The 23,962-nt window shown below is 42.2% G+C and overlaps 1 protein-coding gene across 1 annotated transcript in view; it reads left to right on the top strand.

Annotated features, from left to right (window-relative positions):
- The window catches only part of LOC108784166 (proton-coupled folate transporter-like), a 100,438-nt gene extending 77,891 nt beyond the window's left edge, over positions 1 to 22,547 (top strand). Inside the window, exons 9-10 of the mRNA XM_018552892.1 lie at positions 715 to 798; positions 22,387 to 22,547. Of these exons, the coding sequence (XP_018408394.1) occupies positions 715 to 798; positions 22,387 to 22,547 (245 nt within the window). The remainder of the gene's footprint in view (positions 1 to 714; positions 799 to 22,386) is intronic.
- The last annotated feature ends 1,415 nt before the right edge of the window (positions 22,548 to 23,962 follow it).

The raw sequence follows: 23,962 nt of genomic DNA, 5'->3' as shown, positions 1-23,962 counted from the left end.
GCGGTGGGGGGGGGGGGGGGGGGGGCCACCCACATCAATTTGTTTTTTGTGTGTGGGGGTTCCCTGTTAAAAATCAATACCAGACCCAGAAGGCCTGATCTGAAATTTGGGGGAACTCCAGGTCTTTTTTTCACTTGTTGTTTACATTCAGCTGTGAGCCAGAATCCCAGACAGACAGCTGAATGGGTTGGACAGGAATGACTCACTGGTTGGTAGCATGCCAGCTGCCATTGGCTCTCTAACAACCAGCTTGAGGGAAGCTGTCACATTTAGCAACGTTAGTCCCTGCAGACGGAGGCTCAGTTCCAATGAACAACATTTAGTTTGGCCATCCCAAGAATCTCTGGTCTTAACCTGCATTTGGACTGAACTGCGAGCTCTACTGGTAATGTTACTCATCTCAGCCTTCAGGAAAAAGCGAGGATCTAAAATCTTGTGAGAATGTACTCCAGAATGTATTATAATAAAACAACTGGATTATAACATTTGCATGTTTTGAAAAATGTATAATCACCTCTATGCAGAAGCCATATACAACTGATCCTTTTAATTTCAATCTGAAATTACTGTATGAAAAGAGATATTATGAATTAAAAATTTCAATACAAAATCCAGAACAGATAAGTTGTAATTGTATGACCTGTAAATGCACTTTTGCCTGCTTAGCTTTTGAAAGCACAAAACAAAATACCACTTCATGTTATTCTTCCATAGGTGGCATAATACATGCTCCAAGTGGATACACTATGGCTGTTCTTCGATCTGTGTCCTCTAAAATAGCACATCCAAATGAACAAGGTAAAGTAATTATCAATACTGTAAATATGACTCTTTCCTCCTTTGCTATATCTTAATACAATGAAAAGCTTTCAAAAGGTCCCATTTTCTGCCGAAGTATGGTATCTGTCCTGTACTATCACAATATCTTCAGCTTTATTATTATAATATACATTTCCATAAACAAGATGTTATTGTTGCATGGTCAATGGCACTGTCTGTACCTATCTATTGCCCGGTTTTCTTACTAGTGACTGCTGGAGAGCAAAATTAATGTCTTTTGACTTTTTTCAGGACATAATTTTGGCCACCCCGGGCAATTAGCAGCTTGAGCATTTTTTTAAAAAGTGTGTATGTGTGTGTACGTTATGGATGCACTGATACCACTTAGTGACAGTCTTTCTAAAATAATACAGGCTAACGATTTTAGGACAGCGGTGGAGCGCCAGGGCCCAGTCGGAGCTGCAACCGCTGCAACCCTGGTAGTTCTGCTACTGACTGCAAACTGTAGAGGGAGGTATGCGAATCTCGCCAGGACTGTGGGCGGCATCTCACAGGCGCTGTATGCAGCATCTCACCAGGGCTTTGCGGTCTCACTAGGGATGTGTGGTCTTACCAGGACTGCGTGTGGTCCCACTAGGGCTGTGCTATTCTCAACAGGGCTGGGTGCGGTCTCACCAGGGCTGGGTGTGGTATCTTGCCAGGGCTGTGCAGGGTGTCTCACCAGGGCTTTGGGGTCTCACTAGGGCTGTTCGGTCTTACCAGAGCTGTGTGTGGGTCTCACCAGGGCTGTGCAATCTCACCAGGGCTGTGTGCAGTCTCACCAGGGCTGTGTGCAGTCTCAACAGGGCTATGCAATCTCCCCAGGGCTGTGTGCTGCATCTCACCAGGCCTGTGTGCTGCATCTTACCAGGGCTGTGAGCGGTATCTCGCCAGTATATTGCAGTCTGACCAAGTCTGTGTGGTCTCACCGAGACTGTGCGGTCTCACCAGGCCTGTGCTGTCTCACAGGGCTGCATGCAGGTTTCACAAGGGCTGTGTGATCTGACCAGGGGTGTGTGCAGTCTCAAAATGACTGTGCAGTTTCACCAGGGCTGTGTGGGCAGATCTCAACATGGCTGCGTGGGAAGGTGTGGGGTCTCACCAGGGCTGTGCAGGGTTGTGCTCACCAGGGCTGTGCGGTCCCCAGAAAGCTGTGGTGAGGTCCCATGCAAATGCGGGACTTTACAACAGCTGAATGTATCTAAAAGTTTAAAGCACCCACTATTGGCACCAATACCGATACTGGTATTGGTATCAGTGCAGCCCTAGTGCATATATATGTTTTTCTCTAAAAAATAGCTGATTTTTGGGGAAATCTACATGAGGAGTAGTGATGGGCTGAACACACCTTTGGTTCTAACAAAAACTTTAGAACAGGGAAAAAGTTCTTACAAGAACTTAGAACTCAATGAAAGTCTATGGGGCTAGAACTCATTAAATCAAATGTACCCATTTTGAAGGCTTATATGCAAGTTGTTGGCCATAAAAAGGGTATGGTATGTATTAATGCAAAAAACACATTTAAAATGTCCAGTTTTTAAAGGAGCAGTAATTTTAACATTGCTTAAAGAGAAACAATAAAAATTAAAAGGACAAGCATGCCCTGCCTGCAGAGGATGGACCATGTCCACAACTACAGCTTTTGCCTGTGGACACAGAGGCTGCTTGCCTTCTTATAGCTGCATGGGAGCATCTGCCTCCTTGTTGGCCCTTAGACATGATGCGGGGCCTATTATAACATTTTATTGAAAGAATGTGGGATGGGAAATTGTTGCTTGGGTGCAATACTGTATCGAATGTGGTGCTTGGTGCACTATAAACTGTTGTACAGTGGCTTAATTTGAAAAAATAAAGAAAGAAAAAAAGAAAAAAATTAAGAAGAAAAAAAACGGAAACACATGCGACGCAGAAGGGGGAACACCAATGATGCAGAAAAAGAACCTGCTGCTGAAGAAAAAGTAAAAATAAATTATAAGAAAACGGGAACACCGGTGACACAGAAGGAGTAAAACCTGCAACGTGGAAGGGGGAACGGCTATGAGGCAGCAAAAGAACCTGCTGCTGAATAAAAAAGTAAAAGTAATTAAAACAAAGAAAAAAAAACGTGAACACCTGTGACGCAGAAGGGGGAACACCAATGATGCAGCAAAAATTCCTGCTGCTGAAGAAAAAGTAAAAATAATTTAAATAAGTGGGATGGCTAACTTGTTAGCCGGGATTTGTGGGAGGGGTTGGCGCGCCCCCCACGCATAAAAGAGGGCAGGCCGAGGCTACAGGGACGTCCGGTTCTCGTCTGAACCCTTCGTGACGGCATTCTCTAGAGTCTACAGAGGTTTCTCGTCACTTCCGGGTCAGCGTATCGTCACTTCCGGCGTGCCGTCAGTGGAGCAGGTACCGCGGGCTCGCAACGGCGTTTTCGGTCCCCGCATTTGCAGTGTATTGCTTCGGTTGTCTCATGGGTTTCTCATCTTCCAGGAGCGGAGGATCGTTCCTACTACACGGGTCCAGCAGCGGATTCCTCGTTTTCATTGCGGGTTGTAGTAGGTGCCTTTTTGTTTTAGCAACAGCAGGGGGGGATCGCTGACATTAAAACGGGCATGTTCTCATACTCTGCATGCATGGCCGGCACGTCTCCGGTACAGGGCATATAGTGGGGGTGACTTGGGCGGGGAAGCTACAGTTCCGGGAGTAAACGGCAATAGGGTATGGTGTCACGATACTGGTGCAGGTGGGCATTCAGAGGGCATGTCAGCAGGGCAACATACAGGGATACCGGAGGTTGGGCTCACGCAGGTTCTGGGGGTCGGGCGATACACGGAGTAGGGGTTCAGGGCACAGGAACATTGGGGCAAGCTTCAAGACATGTGGCACTGGGGTAAGGGGGGGACGGTTACCATGAGGAGGGGGGGGCAGTTGCAAGCAATTCGGCCAGGTTGGATGGCATCGGGGTGCGCCTGCAGTTCCTATTTCAGCTGGTACCAGCAGCGCATGACATACGGACGGTCTCACCCATACGGTCGTTCCAAACCTTCGCACATCAAGTTCCTGGTAGGGACGCGATCAGATTGCTACATTATCTGCAGATTTGTTGGTGAGGCCAGCGCGGCCTGTTACATCTAGTATTGAAGGCATGTTTTCGGTTTCGTGCAGTTCGGGGTTTTCATGCAAACCCATCATATTGCATACAGTACGGATTGTCCCTACACTTAGGTATATGTATACATTTCTGACAATCCGATTAGTCGGGGGTGATGAGAGTCATAAATAACTAATTGGTTACTCATACCCCATTCATACGTCATACGCTTCGTCATTTACACACTGATGATAATTAATATTCTGAGGTTGGGTGACTGGAGATTCCACAAACACCCCCAGAACCCACAGCAATTAGGTCACGGCGTGGCAGGATGCGAGTGTGGGTTATAGAGAGATGTTGGATTTTCAGGTCGGTAATTTCTATATGTTGGGATTATGTTTTACAGTATGTCAGCAACTATGTCTCATGTGTCCGAGAGTGAGGAGATGGCGTTCCTACCTTCTACTCCAGCCAGAGGTTCGGAGCAAGGGAGCACGCAGTCCTTCAGGGCTTGGACAATTCCTAGACTTATTATGGAACTGCGGAAGAAAAATATCCCCTTTTCAGCCTCTGCTAGGAAGGCAGAATTGTTTAAATTATTATTTCCCCCAGCAGCGGCCAGTGGTAGCTCAGAGCACGTAGCTTTACAGACCATTGTCACTTCGCTCACCAACATTCATGCCTCTATCAGTGACCTCACCAAGACGGTCCACGACCTCCAGCATAGGACAGAGGCCTCAGAGAGGCAAGCGCCTGTGGTCCCCGTACCTTTAACGCAAGACGTAGCAGCTTCCCCCGCATCGGTGCCAAGTATCTAGAGTCTGCAGAGGTTTCTCGTCACTTCCGGGTCAGCGTAGCGTATCGTCACTTCCGGCGTGTCGTTAAATAATGAAAAAAGAAAAAAAAATGGGAACAGCGGGGATGCAAAAGGAGGAACACCACTGACACAAAAAACTGACAAAAAAAAAAAAGACAGTGCATATGGAGCACAGAAAATGATACTATATACAATACAGAGTACTCTATATAGCACTAAAATGCTTTACTACACTGACAACAGTTAGCTTTCCCTACACTCGAACACACGAACTGCCGATGTTCGAGTCAAACTGTTGCTCGACTCCAACATCGGGACCGTCCCTAATAACAATCATAAATTAAGCACATCTAGTATACTAGTCTCTATAGATTAGTTTCTTCAGCAAATCCAGAGTTAAAGCACTACTATGCAGCTTTATGAAGGAGCATATTATACCTAAAACCAGTATTTTTTGGCAACAAACATTGCAAACATTAAAAAAAAAACTACTTTAAACTAGGGCTGCGGTAATCAACGATTAATTCCTCGATTAATCGTTCATTTTTTTGATCGATTAAAATTCTTTTGATCGGTACTCACCTCTCCGCCGGCTTCCGGGAGTTCCGTTGGAGATCCGGTGGCGTCACGGACATCGACGTCACCGTATACCTCCCCCCTTCCCCAAGTGGCTCCGTCGGCTAACGAAGGGAAGGGGGGAGGAGTCCGGTGACGTCACAGTCTGTCACTCTAGTTGAGTGTGTTTTATCTTTTTCGCTAGGTGTGCATCCATTTATAGGATTTACATTCCATGTCTTTATCCTACTTGTATCACATGTGGCTTTTATTCTTCTGACATTCTAAGTACTGATTAGGGCATTAGCGTTATACTATAGGATTGGCTTTGCAAGGCTGCCTTTGTAACAACAGGGTTAATCTCAATTAAAGTCACAAAAGGAGACGGTAGATTTCATTTTGCAGGGTGTGTAGCTTAGACATTGAACATCACCCCTTTATCTGCCTGTCTTTCGCTGGAATTGTGTTATTATTTAGGGCTGCGGAAATTAACAATGAATTCCTCGTTCCTTGTGCGTTATAATTAATCGAAAGTAATCGATTACATTTTTTTTCGATTAATTGAACACGAAAATTGTAATCAGTAACAGTCCTACTTTAAACTACCTGCGGACTGACCACTGTACTGACACTCCTCTGGTGCTTTGTTCCGGGAGTATACACCAGTAGGTCCTCCCTTGAACAGATGTGTGCACATGGCTGTGGCCGCAGCAGCCACTGCTACTGCTGTCGTTAGACAGCGGAGAGTTGTGGCTTTAGACACAAAGCCAAATGGACATGCTCTGTGTCCTGTGATCGCTGTGATTCATTATCACATCGATCACATGGCAATGTTTACTTTGCGAAGCACTCTCCTTCCTCTTACATCAGAGGCAGGGGAGAGTAAAGTGAGTTATGAATGGATGGGTGTAGTAGCTGGGCAGTAGCAGCAATAAAAAAAATAATATAAATAAATAAATATAAAGAAATAGTCTGACCGCATAACTAACATATCATGGGGGTTTCTGAGATTTGACTGCAAACGTGGAAATATGTTTTAAACCCTGTAAGCTTAAAGTGAATTTTTAAGTTTGTGTACCAATTAATATCTACAGACAGTTTGACAAAAGTTTGTGTTTTGTCCTTAATTTTTTACTCCATGTGCATGTCATAAATCTTTCATTTTGATACAAGGTTGTTAAAATAATATATTTAATTACACTTCTTGTATTTATCTGACCATGTAATCATTTAGTGCACTATACTATGAACCATGCTAAGGGAAAAAGGGAGCGGAGAGGGGGAGGGGGAGAGTCTGTGGGAGAACAAAGAATTCATGTTTCAAAACTGCCTAGATATCTGTACATCCGTATGACGTCACCCGACACCAGCGTTGGGTGACGTCATGCATCACGTTTCCAAGATGGCAGCGTGCATGCGCAGAATGTGCCACCATGCTGTTTTTTATGTGAGCTTTCTGATTCAGAGGTTCGTTGCCTCCAAATCCGGAACAACAGAATTATGCGTTTCATCAAACTAAACGAACGAAAATGTTTGTCCCTTTTCATTTGTTTCATCCGAAATGAATTTTTATGCTGTGCACATGTCTACTTAGCAGATGACAATACCCATGAGATTGTACACTAGCGAAGACTGAGGCACGGGTTTATGTGCAGGGTATTGAGTGCACCTAAGACTCCATTCACACATTAGCGGTTTTCTACGTATTTGTATGCATGGAACCACGCATAACATAACTAATATATTTCAATATACCTTGTTCACTCCTGCGCAATGTAATGTCCGTGTGGCACAAAAACTCGCATTGTGCAAAAAAGTCCAAGCATGAAATCCTGGGTGAATTACGCATGCTCCGGCTTTAGTAGTAGCCGCAAACGTGTGGAATCCGCACAAATGTTAAAATGTGCGCATTTTTTGCGCTACGTGGACGAACGCATGGAAAACTGTGCTGATTTTCCACCCGCTATTCATGAATATGTGACTGGGTTGCAAAAAAACCCTCAGATTATAAAATACAAGCTGAAGTTGGTAAAAAGAGGAACAAGAGCGCAGGAATTAGCATGGACTAGGAAATGAACCAATGCTCAGGCTTCAGGTTTTGGTCTGAGCACAGCTAAATAATGAGCTTAATTGACATCTGGGCAGGGACTTATCCTGTAGGTACTATATAAACCTGCAGGTGAGTTCTGGTGACATCTATACCTCCTAGTCCTGGAAGAAAGCATGCTGTAGCAAGGAAGGAGAAGTAACCTGCTAAGAGAACCACATCTGCTTTACTGTGAGCTGTGACACTGTTTAGGTCTTATTAAAAGGAGTGAGAGGCTAATGGTTTTAAAAACACAGGCAGGACTATTTACAAATTAGCATTTTTAAATATTTGTCATTTATTATTTCTAATTGGTTTCTTCTCTTATAGCCATCCCTTTCATCTTTAAGCAAACAGGTGCTTTATCAGCTGTTTACCTGGCCACACTGACCAGAATGTGAAAGCTGGGAACCTGTAAATGCTTATAGCACAGGTTAACTGATCACAGAGCAGATCAGGTATCAGCTGCAGCTATGATCTTGGTAAAACTCAAGAATAGTTTGGTAAATGTAAAACAACAAAAATTACATATCAGCTGTAATAACTGGGGAAGCTGATATAAAGCTCCTTGTTTGGGCACTTTGTGTTATGGGGTAACAATGCTCGGTCTCCCACAATATCCTGCCTGCAAATCACAGTCACAAATGTTCTCAAAGGAAAATATAAGCTTCTATGGATATGCACACTGCCTGGAAATATTACATTTCTGTTCTGCAGGGAGAGTTCCTCAATGAGCCCGGGGGAACGCAGCTGAAATAACTTTAGAATTATTTCCCCTCTGAGCCCAGTGACATTGCTGTTCTCTACATCAGGCTCAGACCCCTGACAGCCCAAAACTGTTTAATCTTTGCCATTTCAACCATTTCAAACCCTCACACCACCAAAGTTCTTTTCTCAGATTGTCCAATTTTTCACCCAGTCAGGACAGACCAGCAATTTTGCATGTGCATAACTTGGAATTTACAGGAACCTCCTGTTTTAAATTGTGGCATTATATCATTATCCTTGATGACTCGTTAAAGTCATCCCTACCCCAATACTGCTTGAAAGACTTACTTTGTGTGAGGCATCTTGATCCGAACAGCTTCTTCCTCCACACTTGTTTTCCAAATTCCTTCCAGCGCTGGTGCCGATCTCTAATCCAGCGCAGACTCCTCGGGCCCCAAGGAGTCTGTCGTGTGTATGCGCTCCTGGCTGCATCTACTCAGTTTCAGCCGTGCTCTCCTCCTCTCCCCTCCAACTATCTGTACTGCATATGCGCCTGCCCACACTTCCTCCTTCACATCATTCTGGAGCTGGGACTTCTGCAGCGTGAGCGAGTGGCGCTGACACAGGTAAGTTAGATGGTATTTGCCAACTTTTTTTTGTTGAGGCATTTATCTGCTGACTTTAATTCTACTTTGAGTGTGGATAAGCATGGACCTACCCCTCACTCAGCAAGGAAATAATGTAATATCACAGTGTAAAACAGAGAGTACATGGATTTAGCTCCTAACCCCTGATGAAGTTATTACTGATGTAACACATAGGGCAGAGCTAAACCACAAGCAGACCCGGAAGTGTTAGCAGTAGACATGTGTGTTCGGACGAACTTGCTGAATCACGAAATTCCCTTCATTTTGCAGTTTGTCCGAATCCGAAGTAATGAATTATTGTATGCCTGGATATACAAAAACTATATTCGGGCATATAGTATTGTGTTTTGTATGGACACCGTCCAAGATGGTGGCGCCTAGACTGTACATGCGTATGACGTCAATCGACACCAGCGTCCGGGTGATGTCATGCACCACGCTTCCAAAATGGTGGCACGCATGCATAGAACGTGCCCTTGTTGTTCTTTTTATTTGTTACACAATGAACTACACGGACAAATGTCTTTGTTTAACAAGGCCTTAAAACACTCCCATTTGGTGTTCATTTTAAGAAAATTTGATCCCATTTGTTATCATTATTGAAATTTGCCTTTTTGAAGTTTAGAATTCTTGTCATACCAACATGCTTCTCTTTTCTGCAACTTACCGCAAACATTATCACCCTGAGATCACTGCTAACTAAGCTGTTTCTAGTTTGTACATCAGCAACCAACTCCATGTTGTTTGAAATCGTTAGATCTAACAAAGCATTTTTCCTAGTTGGGACTTCCACCATTTGATATGATATTGTCCTACAATAAATTAAAGAAACATCAAGCCTTGGTTAAGTGTGCAAATGTGTTTACATAAAATTAAGTTCAAACCTTTCCATCTGTTCTGTGTATGACAATATTTCTTCCCAGTCTAGATTTTGAAGCATACCTCAGCTATGGAAAATTGGCTCTCCTGAGTATGTTATGATCACTGCTACCCAAATTTCCTGTATATGAACATTTGTTATAAACTCTTGTTTGAGGTTAACAGATTCAGCAGAAGATCATTTCTAGTTGGGACTTCTAAAAAAAGTCCCAAAAGATTGACTTGTAAATACATTTCAAAATGTCTGTCCTTTTACTAGTTCATCATTGCCATTGTACTAGTCAATTTTAGAGCAGCCAAAATCTCCCCATTATTACTACTGTCCCTGGAGTGTACAGTCCTATCTGTGTAAGAAGATGAGTGTCTACCTCCTTATTAATACTGTAAGTAAGGGAAGAGTAGTTTACATGATTCACTGCTTGATTAATGTTCGGCATAATTAATGAAGTGTTTTCTTCACTGATTTATAAAATTTATACGCTTCCAGTTTTAAATATATTAGCAAACATTTCTCCAAACTCAGCTTTCATGTACTTAACTAAATGCTTAGGACAATGATGAATTGCCTCTTTATTTCTTATTTAAGCCTCTAATTGTTTTGTAACCACTCTTTTATAAGGGCTAAATATGTTGACATTGCAGTAAATATTTCAGCTAAATATCAGTTTCAATTAAAAGTCAGAAGATTAATTAACCTTCCCATATATATCTATCTAATGCAAAAAACACCAGTCAGTGTGTTTCTTAATTATTATTTCAACGAACGATTAAAAATTAAACATGCAGTGTTGTTCAACACTCTATCAGTTAAAATATACATACTTTAATTTAATGTAAACTGACAATTTACATCTGCACAAAACATGCACATAATGACCGTCATTATTTTTTATTATTGTGACTAGATATTTAAAACCAAAAACTAAAAATACTTACAGTATATATTGAAGTATTGCAGCTTACCAGTCTATAGATGTGGTGGCTGCATTAGTTTTATTTTTTCAGGCTAAACACAGTTTCTCCATATACAGAAAAATTGCCTGTTGATCTTGTCAGAATTCCAGTGTCCTTTTAACTTCTTGAACCATGTTATCAGTTTACCCAGATATCTTCTGTGAACTACAAAAACCCTCTTCCCTATGCAATAAAGGTGGGTTGGGAAGTGGTTGTGTACAGTCCAAATCAGGAAAGGAGTCTAGGGTAACAACACCAGTAATCTAATGAGCTGAAAACTTCCTGTGATCTCTGCCTCAGCTGCACTGATCAGCATTGTTCCCAGTTGACTTTTTGGAGTAAAGAACACCCCTACAGAAGAAGTGAAGATGAAAAGAGGGGGAGATATTCTGCAGTACTTAACACACTTTCTGTCCTAGGGTGACTATGCTGCTCCTTCACAAATGCAGTATGATAAGTGAATGTTGTTACCTGGTAGAATCACAAGATGAAAATGAAGCCATCTAAGGACTGATAAGTTGATATAAGCTTTTATATATATATACACAGGTGAAACTCGAATAATTAGAATATCGTGCAAAAGTAATTGCAGTAATTGCTGCAAAAGGGGCCCAAACCAAGTACTGAGTACATATGCATGCTTGTACTTTTCAGAGGTCCGATATTGTTCTATGTACAATCCTTGTTTTATTGATTGCATGTAATATTCTCATTTTTTGAGATTGTGGATTTGGGGTTCTTGGGGTTTTCTTGAGCTGTAAGCCATAATCATCACAATTATGACAAAACACGGCTTGAACTATCTTGCTTTGCATGTAATGAGTCTATCTCATGTATTAGTTTCACCTTTTAAGTTGCATTAGTGAAATAAATGAACTTTGCACGATATTCTAATTATTCGAGTTTCACCTGTGTATATATATATATATATATATATATATATATATATATATATATATATATATATACACACACAGTATTACAGAAAATTGTTATCATACTTACCTACTTACCGTAATTTTCTTTTCCTGGCTCATCCTCATGTCAGCATACTGATGGGTCAGCTCCGCCCCTCTGACCCCACAGGTCCACCTTCCCAAAGTGAATAAAGGTTAGCTCCCCCCCTAATACCTTGTTCCCTAACAAGACAGGCCCGTATCGAGGGTGGGTACGTATACTGCTGGCATGAGGATGAGCCAGGAAAAGAAAATTGCGGTAAGTATGATAACAATTTTCTGTATTCCTGGCTCACCTCATGTCAGCATACTGATGGGATATAGCAAGCCATACATTTTTAGGGAGGGAAGAGAACAAACAACAGTCACAAACATAGCTGCTGCAAAACACATAACATTAGTTTATTTATGTATGGCTGAAGTCAGTATTGAGGAACCAAAGCGGGCCAATCTGGCCGCTGCCACATCCATTCGATAGTGTCGGACAAAAGTGTTCTGCGAACCCCACCTTGCCGTCTTACATATTTCTTCCACTGACACCTTGGCGTAAGCAGCCCAGGAAGTAGCGACTCCCCTAGTTGAGTGTGCCCGCACTTCTGCCGGAGGAGTAAGGCCCAATTTCATGTAGGCTGTTTTAATAGTTGCTTGGATCCAGGTTGAGAGCATTCAAGGGGTAGCGACCCCCCCTTTTTTAGGACCCTTGGGCAGAACAAACAACCGGTCCGTCCTTCGAAAGGGTTGAGTTCTATGCAGGTACTCCTCAAACAGAACGACCAGTTCTAATGCTAGAGTAGCTCTCGCACTGCCCCTGCTGACGTCCCCTGGCCGCCGGGCAAGACCACTTCCCAATCTGCATGGAAAGCTGAGGACACCTTAGGTCTTAAATCTGGAGAGGGTCTTAAGATTACTTGATTTCCCAACACGATGCAAAAAGGCTCCTTACAGGAAAGAGCCGCCAATTCTGAAACCCTCACAATGTGCATTGATCCAAAGGATGATATGGAGGGCCTGATAGAATCCGCAGAACCAGATCCAGGTCCCATGACGGGTATAATGATTTTCTTGGAGGGCACATTCTGAAGGCCGCCCTCATAAATGTACGTAGCAATGCGTGATCCGCCAGCTTCATTCCCATAAATGCTGACAATGCGGAAATTTGAACTCTCAAAGAGTTGTAGGCCAAACCGGCATCTAAGGCCGACTGTAGGAAATCTAAAATCTGCCTGCCGCTTGTGGTGCAAAACCTTTCTGATTTGCAAACATTCGAAATTTCTCCCATATCCTGGAATAGGTAGCATTTGTCGCTGGGCCTCTGGAACGAAGCAGAGTATCTATGACCTTCCCTGAAAAAACCTGGTCCCTCCTTGTGCATTCAGCAACCAAGCCGCCAGATGTAGCCGGCCTGGATTTGGGTGCTGACTCTGTCCCTGAAGAAGGAGATCTCTCTTGACTGGGAGGAACCATGGGGGGCGCCATCTGCTGGAGTAAAGGGAACCATGGTCTCCGTGGCCAGAATGGAAGCATCATAATCGCTCTCACCCCTTCCTGCTTGATCTTCTGTAGGACCCTCAGGGCTAAGGGCCAGGGAGGGAACACATAAACAAGGGAAAAATTCCACGACACTGAGAACGCATCCTGGAGGAGAGCCTGTTGGCATTGGTGCCTTGAGAAAAACAGGGGAAGTTTCGCATTGTGGCGAGATCCCATCAAGTCGACTACCGGGGTCCCCCATGCATGGAAAACTGGCTGCAGATATTTTGGATTCAGCCCACATTCGCAGTTGTCTTGAAAAACTCTGCTCAGGTAATCTGCCAACCTGTTCTCTGACCCCGGAAGGAAGGCTGCCGTTAGCGTAAGGAGGTGCTTCTCTGCCCACACGAGAATCTCTTTTGATAGAGCCGGAAGAGGGAAACTCCTCGTTCCCCCCTGCCTCCGAATGTAAGATACTGCCACTCTGTTGTCCATGAGCAATCTGACCAGCTTGTGTTGTAGCAATTTTTGAAAAGCTTGCAGAGCTAAAGAGGCTGCCTTCAGTTCTAGCCAATTGGACTGCCAGATCATTGTACCCTTCCAGCGCCCTTGCCCCTGTTGTCCTAGGCAATGGGCTCCCCATCCCTGGAGGCTAGCATCGGTGGTAAGTGTGATCCAAACCACTGGGTCCAGGGATATACCTGTCGACAGAGAAGGAGACCTTATCTACCACCACAGATCCATCCGAATCATCAAAGCCCATTGCCACTTGATTCCACTGCTGCAGAAAGCACATCTTCCACATGTGCCACCTTGCCCATGGCACGACTGGGATGCATAATGTCATGATTCCCAAAAGCACCATGCAATCCCTCGCTGACAGTGAAGGAAGACTGCTGACCTTTCAGACACGAGACACTATTTTGTTTCTGCGCCGCTCTGGTAGAAAAACTCTCGCAAGGAGTGTGCCTAAAACTACTCCCAAATATTCCATCCTTTGCGCCGGCACTAACTGGCTCTTGCCGTAGTTCATTAGCCAACCGAACATGTGCAACGTCTGCAACACATGTTCCAAATTGCCATACAGGGATTGTCTGCTGGTGTCCAGAAGCAGAATATCTTCCAGGTAGTGGTAGTGGATCTTCATCCCCTGCGTGCGAAGGAGGGCAATAACGGACAGTACTAACTTCGAAAAATTCCTTGGCTCAGGAGAGAGGCCAGGGCTCTGAATTGAAAATGCATTCCTGCCAATGAGAAACAGAGAAACTTCTGATGGATGAGTGCTATGGGTACGTGCAAATACGCATCCTCCAGGTCTAAGGAGACCATCCACTCTCCTCTTTCTACCACCGAAATAATTGTTTGCACTGATTCCACCCGGAATGACTCTGCTTTTACATAGGCATTCAGCCTTTTGAGGTCCAAGACCGGTCTGAACTCACCAGAAAGATCGTTGAGTAAAAACCGTGGCCCATTTCTTCTATGGGAACGGGAACAATAGCCTTCTTGATCAGTAATTCTCTTATGTATTTGAACAAAAATGTTCTCTTCAATGATTACAGAGGTACTGATGTTTGCATGAAATGCGGAGGAGGCATCCTTGTGAACTCGATCCGATATCCTGTGGTCACGATTCTCCTGACCCAAAGATCTGCAATCTGTGCCACCCAGGTATCTCGGAAGTGGAGCAATCTTGCTCCCACTGGAGGAACCGGGTGGGCGCACCTTCAAAATTGCTTTGCTGGTGCTTTACTCGATTGTCCCGCCTTTGACTTAATATCTCGCAGCAGATAAGTCTGTGCCACTTTCCATTGGGATCTAGGATATTGTCTGCCTGGCTGATATGATCTTGACTCTTGAAATCTCTGTGATTGTTGACTGGGACGAAAAGACTGCTGTCTTCGTTTGTTTGCCTGTGGCAAAAGCCCCGACTTGCCCCCAGTCAGTCTTGATCGCTTCCTCAAGCGTCTTCCCAAATAGCGTTTTACCATTGTACGGGATGGAACAGAGTGCTTGCTTGGAGGCTGCATCAGCCGTCCAGTGCCGCAGCCACAAGGCCCTCTTCGCTGTCACAGACTGGGCCATCAGTTTAGACGAGAGGCGAACCAAATCCGCTGACGATTTTGCAAAAAATCAGCTGACAGCGTGAGCTCCCCAAGAGCTGCCAAGATGCGAGCTGTGTCAATGCCTGCTTTAAGCGCCGATTCCACGTTAGCAATCCAATGCTAATGCTGGCCTAAGAGCCCATCCTGCAATCGTATAGATCCTCTTCAGGTCTGCATCTATACTGCGATCCATGACATCCTGCGATCCATGCCACTGAGTTATCCAAAGGGAGGGACATATGAAGGGCCAGCCGCTGGAGTGCCGCATCCACTGCAGGTGGTGACTCCCAAAGGGGTGCATCCGCTGCATTTAATGGATACAATTTTGAAAGTCTGTTCTGGAAGTTAAACTTCCTGTCTGGCTTCTGCCATTCCTCTTCCACGAGATCCTTAATTTGAGTAATCACCGGAAAAGTAGGACTTTCCTTCTTTAAATTCGGGAAGTATTTCGGGCTCTCTTTTGGCGGATCGGTGGACTCCCAACCGATAGCCTCCTTAATGGTCGATATAAATGGTGCTATAAGGCCAAAATCAAAAGAATGCAGCTCCTGAGCCTCCGCCTCCGAGGATCCATCAGAGAAAACGTCTCCTTCATCCGAGACTCCTATGGGCCTACAAGGCCTGGACCGTGCTGTACCCGCTCGGGATGTTGATGGCCCTTCTGGTAGATACTCCTGCAAGCTTTCTTGGACCGCTTGCTTTATATATGACTTTATGTCCAGGGACTCTGACTCTTTGTCCCTGGCTATGTCCAGTAGGCACGGCCGGCATACGGTTTTCCCTGGCAGAGCCTGAGCCGAACAAGCCCAACAAGAGCTATACTGTTCCTTTGCGGCCTGAGGCCTAGAAGGCGAGTCCACCCTCAGCCTATGACCTTCATGGGGTCCGATGGGGCCTGTGAGCACTAGTCAGGACATCCTGAAGAGACTCAGAGGATGACAATCATCTCCTGGCCTTCCATTTCTTAGAACATTTGCGACTAGGGCTCTTACTCCTGTAAGAAAACAAACGGACAATGAGGATACTCAATGCATAACATGCAGCACTCTTTTTTAACCACCAGGGGCCCTCGGCGCCTCCCTAACTCTCAGAAGGCTTCAGCAACCATGACGCTGCGACGCCTAGCGCAAGTCCGCCCCAAGCCACCGCGTCCTTCCGCAGTGATGGTGATCCTAACACGCGGACCGCCGCGCGTGCACCGTCATGCCTGAACGCGGCCCATGGCGACCATGACATGCGGGCGCCTGCGCACTCTTAGGAAGGAAAAAGGAAAAACAAACAGAGGACTGCCGTACTCAGCATGAACTGACTCTTCCCGGGCATAGTAACAGAGATTTACTCTGCCAGACAATCCAACCTTGCACTCTAGGCACCCACTCCTCAAGGAGATTTACAGCCAGCAGAGGGGTCATCCAGACCTGGAGAGGCTGAACCCGGCTGGGCCATGTAGGGAGGAATCCATCCAGAACATTGTGGCCTGGAGCGAGGACAAAAAGAGAACAAGGTATTAGGGGCGGAGCTAACCTTTATTCACTTTGGGAAGGTGGTCCTGTGGGGTCAGAGGGGCGGAGCTGACCAATCAGTATGCTGACATGAGGTGAGCCAGGAAATATGTATGAGGCCCTTGTTTCCATCAACATGTGGACAAGATGCCTTGCAAGGAGGGAATTTGGATGTCAACTAACTGGCAAGGCATCCTCGCCAATATTTATTGACCGTATTTGGTGAATGATGTTACCCAGAATCCCCGGCCAGTTTGTTTACAAACAGGAGCCTTCCAGAGATCTGTCATTTTGCTGAAAAATAGTAAGATTTGGCTCCCATAGACTTTAATAGGGTTCAGCAATATGTTTGCTGAAGCCTCTATGAAATTGACATGTGCACAGTAAAAAAAATTGTTTTCGGACTAAACAAATGAAAAATAATTTTTTTTTTATTCATTTCCTCAAATGAAAGCAATATTTATGCTATTTCATATTAGAAGGTAATGAACCTTCAAATCCTAAACTGCACGTGTAAATGTTCGCATGCGTGACACCATCTTGGAGGCGGAGTGCATTACATCAAATGACATTGCATGTGTGCAGCATTGGGTGATGTCATACACCTGTATGAGAGCTGCCATCTTGGTATATATTGGCAGGAAGGTGCCACTGCGGAACAGTTTCATAGATCCCCTTGAATTGAATATTATTCAACTGTGACCTGTCCTCTATGTCAGCAAGTTTTGGTTTGTACCACTGTAAATCTGTTTAATGGTCATTGTGAGAGTCTACTTTGTCAATATGTGAGGTAATTTTGGTTTCCTAGTTTCCTTAATCAGCCCACTTGATAAGGTTAAATTATATGTACTTAGTTTTAAATTACAGATTGTAAAATGTAGCAAAGGTTTTTTTTATTTTGGACAGGGTAAGGAATGGTTAAAACCTCTCTTTTTGGAGGGTTTTTTCATGCTCTATTGGGAAGATTTTCCTTAATTTCCACTTGAAGACACCACAGTGAGTGGAAATCTCACCAAACTTAGGAAAAATTCTCCTCTTACTCATCTTAAGTGAGGCAAATGCCCTTAGCAGTCACCTGAACAAGTTTCCCCCAGAATATGTTCCCTTCATTGCTGTTCTGGTGATGATGCAGATTTTTGGATTTTCACTTACTTTCAGTCCCAGTGACAATGGTCATCAGGAAAAATAGAGGGAGAGGCTCTTTAAAATTGACATATACTGCAACAGAAACTCAACAATGGTTCAAACCCCTAACCATATAAAAACAAAACTAAAAGTTAAGGCTTTAGATACACTTTAACAAGTAAATCAGTAAAGAATGCAACACAGGAGCACGTCATTGAAAGAAGATGCTGCCTATCACTTTGCATGGGATCACAGCATGAGCCATGACATCACTAGCAACTATATCATCTCAAAATCAAAAACATTGATCCACCAACGTAATCCTAAGGGCAATCAAGATGTTCAGCGTTGTCCAGGATGATGACGACTAAAAAAAATAAAAAAATAATTTTTAAAAAAAATAATAAAAAAAAAACCTGACGACTGCCGCCCCGACTGCACAGCACGAACTCCCGCGGCAGAATGAAAAATCTGACAGATGCTGGCAAAATAGAGATGCTGCCCAACTGTTTACATTTAGCCGAAACATGCCAGAGTCTTTCCGCAGGACCCGGGCAAAAAATAACAACTGAGCGTCCGTCCGCCCAGCTGTTGTCCTTTATGGGGCGGACGGTCTGCTTCGGCAGATCGTTCGCCCCGCTTCAGCTGAGACTACGGCTCAGCTGAGCCGAAGCATATGCGCTCAGCTCTGCTGAGCCATCTGCCTGCCTTCGGCTGCTGTACGGGCTATAGCGAATAGCCCTAACAGCTGCCTTTCGGTTCGATTGAACCAAAGTTCTCCGGCGGCCGAAGTGAGCCAAAGGATCAGCCGAAGCTATGGCTGGATCCTTCAGCTCTATAGTGAATAACCTTCTTAGTCACTGCATCCGAAATTGGATGACTTTGTAAACATATTTATTTTAATTAAAATTAACTATATAAATATGTCTGTACCATAGGATTAGAAGGGTGGTTATCAGGCTTAGCAAAGTACTTTTGCAAATTGCGGTCCTGTATTTGCATGTAACGGCTTCATTCTTTCATTACTGAAAGGAAGAAGCTTTTACAAAAAGCTTAATTATTTCATTAATGAATGCCTCAATACTGAGGCATTCATTAATGTCTGGTAACTGCTGAGAATCAGCTGTTACCAGCATTACAAAGCCTGATATAACTCGTCACGTACAGTGTACGTGGCCAGTCATATAGGCACAAAGTGTCGGGACGTACACTGTACGTCTCCCGTCACGAAGGGGTTAAGCATGCCTAAGAACCACTAAGAAGGTTACATTTTATGGCAATGGGAATGAATGGCGAACCAATTTTCTGAAAACTAGTCTGACTTGTTTTTGACTGGACCAAACACTGGAAAAAGCAGATACATACAAAGATAATCTTGGAACACATTTTAATTAAGAAGGAGAAATGTTTATTAATAAAGAGCATTATCAATTTAAAGAAAAAGAATGCATTTTTCTAGCAGTTTTATTAAAAACATATTTTAAACAATATTTAAGAAACACATATTATAAGAAATATTTAAGAAATACATAAATTAAACCAGTACATTTATAGAGAATTGCATTTATTATTGTTTTATGATCCCTTAGTTACAGTTACAGAACCATAGCTACATCTGTATGCATTCATTTTAGTTTGCCAGATTAAAAAAGTAGCACATCATGATTATTTCTTAACATTTTACAATATAAATCTATTATCATGTATTAATAAAATGTAACATTTAGTAATGTTCATTGTAGAGACTCACCAGATATAAATGTTCTTGTCAAAGATGTGTTGTCGTGGCCAAAAAAAATTACAACTTTTAATCACCTGTTGTAGGTTTCTATTTACCAACATTTCATCAAAGAATAAAGAACTTTCTTCCTGGTATTCAGTTTGACTGATTTACACATTTTGCAAGGGCTGCTAAACTCTACACATTTCACTTCACATTTCAGATTTCATGTTTCACTTTGCATCTTTAGCAGGCCAAGTCACACCTTTTAAACTTCATAGGCTGAATGAAAATACCTTTATAGACATGATGAAAATTGTTCAAAATATTGAAGTGGAATTGAGAATATGCAAGGTGACAACTTGCAGTTACTTATCTGAAGGCTGTTTATAAAAAGTTGAATGTCATTTGACCACTGTTGTAAGAAAATGGCCTAAACCTGGGAAAATTAAATGCCTCTTAACTAATAAGGTATTTGGCTACTGTGTCATTTAAACTCGGTTCTCAATGACCTGTTTATGTCAGTGGATGAAATTGCTGCAGAAGGCATAGAGCTCATCAAAGCATTCAGCTGTCTACAAAGTTAATGTGTTGGCCTGGTATGTTAAGGGACAACAAACTAATACAGGAAAACTGTAAATCTGTAAAGAAAATGAACCAGTCCACCAAAAAGAAACTTTTGCCACATGGCATATCTAAACTAAACAATCACAAGCAGAATATTTCTGATTTTAGAAAATATACTTTCAATTGCCAATAGCCTATTATGTCAGGGAATAAAACTGTTGGGCTTTAAATGCTGAAGAGGTTATATAGAGTAGCACATAAAGGAATTTACTGTTCCAAACCAAGGGCAAGGGTGATACTGTGTTCTGGTATTTCCAAAAATGGAAAATTGCAAAGCCTCAAAAAAACAAGTATAGCTCCAAGAACTCTGAGTTATATCCATTCGCCTATTTGCTATAAATAGCTGCTGTGCTTATTATCAAAAAATGAATAAAGCAAAATATAGCACAGCGCTCCCTATCTTGTCTTGTCATCCACAGCGCTAAATCAGACCGAAACTATTCATAGCGCTTCTTCTGCTACAATGTATCTCATGTATCAGAAAGAGTTAAATCAACTTGTCTATATAGCGCAATGTTATATGTGAGCGGAATGTTACATAGACAAGTTGATTTAACTCTTTCTGCTATAGCGCTGTGGACGACAAGACAAGTAGGTGAGCAGGACATTATCCAGATAAGTTGATTGAACTCTTTTGGAAATATTTTTTGTGATGTTTTGCTGTGAATTCACTGATTTATCTTCTCATTTTCTATGCTTGTCAATTTTGATTTGTGGTGGATCTAGCACATATATTATTCACCTGCATGTTTGTAGGCATGAAAGGTTATGTTCTGAATGCGGCTTGTATATATTATTATAAATGATTGTTAGTTTTTGTTTATTTTGTAAGGTGGTGTGCTGTAGTGTTGTTAGATTTTGATGACTGTACTTTAATGCTGCTGGTTTGGTCATTTTGATGAGGGATGGTCTCCAATAGTGTGACAGACCGGGAGCAATCTGGTTAAACTATTGATTAAGATACAGCTCTCCCCACACATGTGTATAGTGGAGGGAGAGGGCTGGTCTATATCTCTGAGTACACAGGTGTAAGAATCTTATCTCTATGATTAAGCCTTGGTAGGTGAAATGCGTGAGATGATCTGGGGAGCATTTGTATGGTGTATCTGTTATATGCACAGTAATAAAGTGTGCATTCAAGTAAGAAGATCTATAGAGTGTGGCTTCTGTTTGTACCAATATATAAAATAGGGGTTATCCCAATTTGGCTGCAAAAGTGGAAATACACTTTAAAAATATTAACACTTTCCCCTCATTAGTATAACATAAAACACAATACAATTTGTGATGAACAAGCAATAAAATATGTGAAATGCAAGTCTCATAAATCCAGAATAGCATCATATTAAGAAGAAAACAGTTGCAGACCACAAGATCATATAAAGAAATGTTTTGTAAATTCAAGACATCCTCAGAAACAATGGCTACCCTGTCAACCCTTTTTTTTTTTTTTACACAGATTCACTCTAACTGTTCACCCACCTAATCATTCTAATCGAATTCACTGCACTCATAGTAAATAAAAGAAGTTGCACTAATAACAGACTTTTACATGGCAACCTGCCATAGTACACCACCTGCCCAAGATTTATTTACTAAAAACCCTTTATGCACAGACACACTATAGGGGCTACACCCTCCTATTTCAATCCACTCAAAGTAAACAAATGAACTTCAGAAATTATTGATGTTTTCAAGGCAACCCATCATGAAACATCACAACAACACATGAAAACACCACACTCAAAAATCATTCAACCCCCCCCCCCCTCGCTGTGCTACCTACCAATTTGCTAAATATAAATATAGGTATTTTAGGTCTTGAAATCTGTCAGGCAGACAAAAGTGTAGGCAGTGATCTGATGAACTGACAGGTATGGGAGTTATTGGGCTGAAAGCTATTTCTGGTTGGGAAGGAGGATAAATAATGCAGGAGTTGGGTAGGGGAAATCCATGTCCTTTTACCAGTGTAACATAATGCTTTTGTCTAGCCTGGTTAATCTGTGCTAATGCCATTACAGCAAGCAGTGGTGGTTTGCCATGGGAAATGGCTCTTATATTTAAATGCAAATTTAAACATTTATGGCCACATTGACTGCTTGATATAGATGACTCTGCCCATTTCACCCAAAGGATGTAAGGAAAAAGAAGAGTAGTGGAAGATCACTGAAAAAATTCAATTTATACTAATTTGTAGTCTTAGTAGTACAACAATATTGAAACACATGCGATGTGCCCTTCTGTCCATCTTCCAAAGAAAGTGTTTTTATTGGCAGATGTTACATTAAAGTACATTGTGTATAATATGCTTTTCTTTTGCTTTTTTTTTTACTTTAGGTGCAATGTTTTCGATTATGGCATCTGTAGAAACTATATGTTTACTCATTGGTGCAGCTATTTTCAATGGGCTTTACCCTGCTACCCTATCAACATTTCCAGGAATGTGTTTTATTATTATGGCAACTTTCCAGTTTATTACTTTTGTGATTATCCAGTAAGTAGCAAAACATTTTTTTTTCCAATGTTCTTCTTTATTTATAGTCTATATAAAATATTCATATGTAAATATACAAACTGAGACACAAATAATATTTATTTTAAAGATTGCTACATAACATTTAAAGGCAGCTTGCTGTGCATGCATGATTGTTGTTGTTAATTGATCTTTATAGCTGAATATGTGCTTGTTATTTCACTAGGAGAATTAAATGCAGTGCATAGACCATGGGGGTTATTCACTAAGCTGCCGAAGGAAGCTGAGTGAATCACCAAACCAAAGTGAGCCAAATTCAGTTTGGCTATTCACTTCGGCCCTGTATGGCTGATTTCAACAAACAATTACAGTTGAGAACTATTAGGGTTAATTGTCATAAAGCAATAACAAATATAATTGTATTTAATCCCTCCTGCATCCCCCTTCTCCGTTTAACCCACTCATATGCACACACACACTTTGCATTAGGTAGTATCTAAACACTTCCTTGGCTTCTCAAGGAAATTAATCCACCAAATTTGATCTAGACTGGGATGAGGGAGAGATTAGTTTTTGGAGGTCCACACAAATGTTCACTCTACCTTCATTTTAAGGTTCAGAGGAGTATCCAGTGGTGACCCATTGGGCTTCCCCTGGGCCTTACTTATCCTATAGCTCAGCTATAATTCCTTATTAGGCAATCGAACCATTATTAGGGCATCTGCTGCTTAGTAAGAGTGGGAGCCCCATTGGATTTCCCGTACGTACTTACAATGTACCAGATGTTCTCTGGCTAGAGTACAATGTACTATACATTAGGTAATTGTAAATAGGCACCCCATAAAGAAAATCTCATTGTCAGCTCCACCAAATAGCATCGACCCAAGGAATGCGAATAGTCCTAATTAACATAATTCCCAATTTTGCATTAAGCTGTGAATTATACTAAAATTATGCACAACCTAAAACATGGTTGAATAAACTTCAAATAAATGAATGCACTCCCAGAAAACATGTTTTAATCATAATAGTATTTCAAATAAATGTGGTTCTGCCCATGTTTTATAAAGTAGTACTTATTCTCTTAAAAGCTTGTAAGTGAAGATATTGAAATAAATATTGATTTATTATGACACATTTGCTTGTAGTTGCTTCAAGTTTAAACATTGTCTTTTTCCCCCAGTGGAATAACCCAACAACACTTTCAGACTAGTAAAATGCCATCTGCTAATAATTCAAAAGAACACTACTGACAAAAAATCCATAGAATCCAGAGTGCAAATCCAAAATATTTCAGATTTTAGCACAAAACTTCACCCATGGAATCGCATTAAACAGAGTAATATAAATATATGTTTTTATAAAGCTTAATTTAATAATCTAATTTCCCAATAAATTTGACATTTCATCAGGAGTTGCTCTATCATTTAGTGATTCAGC

This window comes from Nanorana parkeri, unplaced genomic scaffold, assembly GCF_000935625.1.
Source record: "Nanorana parkeri isolate BGI_ZX_2015 unplaced genomic scaffold, ASM93562v1 scaffold100, whole genome shotgun sequence".
In the NCBI taxonomy this organism is placed as follows: domain Eukaryota; kingdom Metazoa; phylum Chordata; class Amphibia; order Anura; family Dicroglossidae; genus Nanorana; species Nanorana parkeri.
Note: the sequence above shows the minus strand (reverse complement) of the source record. Positions and strands in the feature narration are given on the sequence as shown.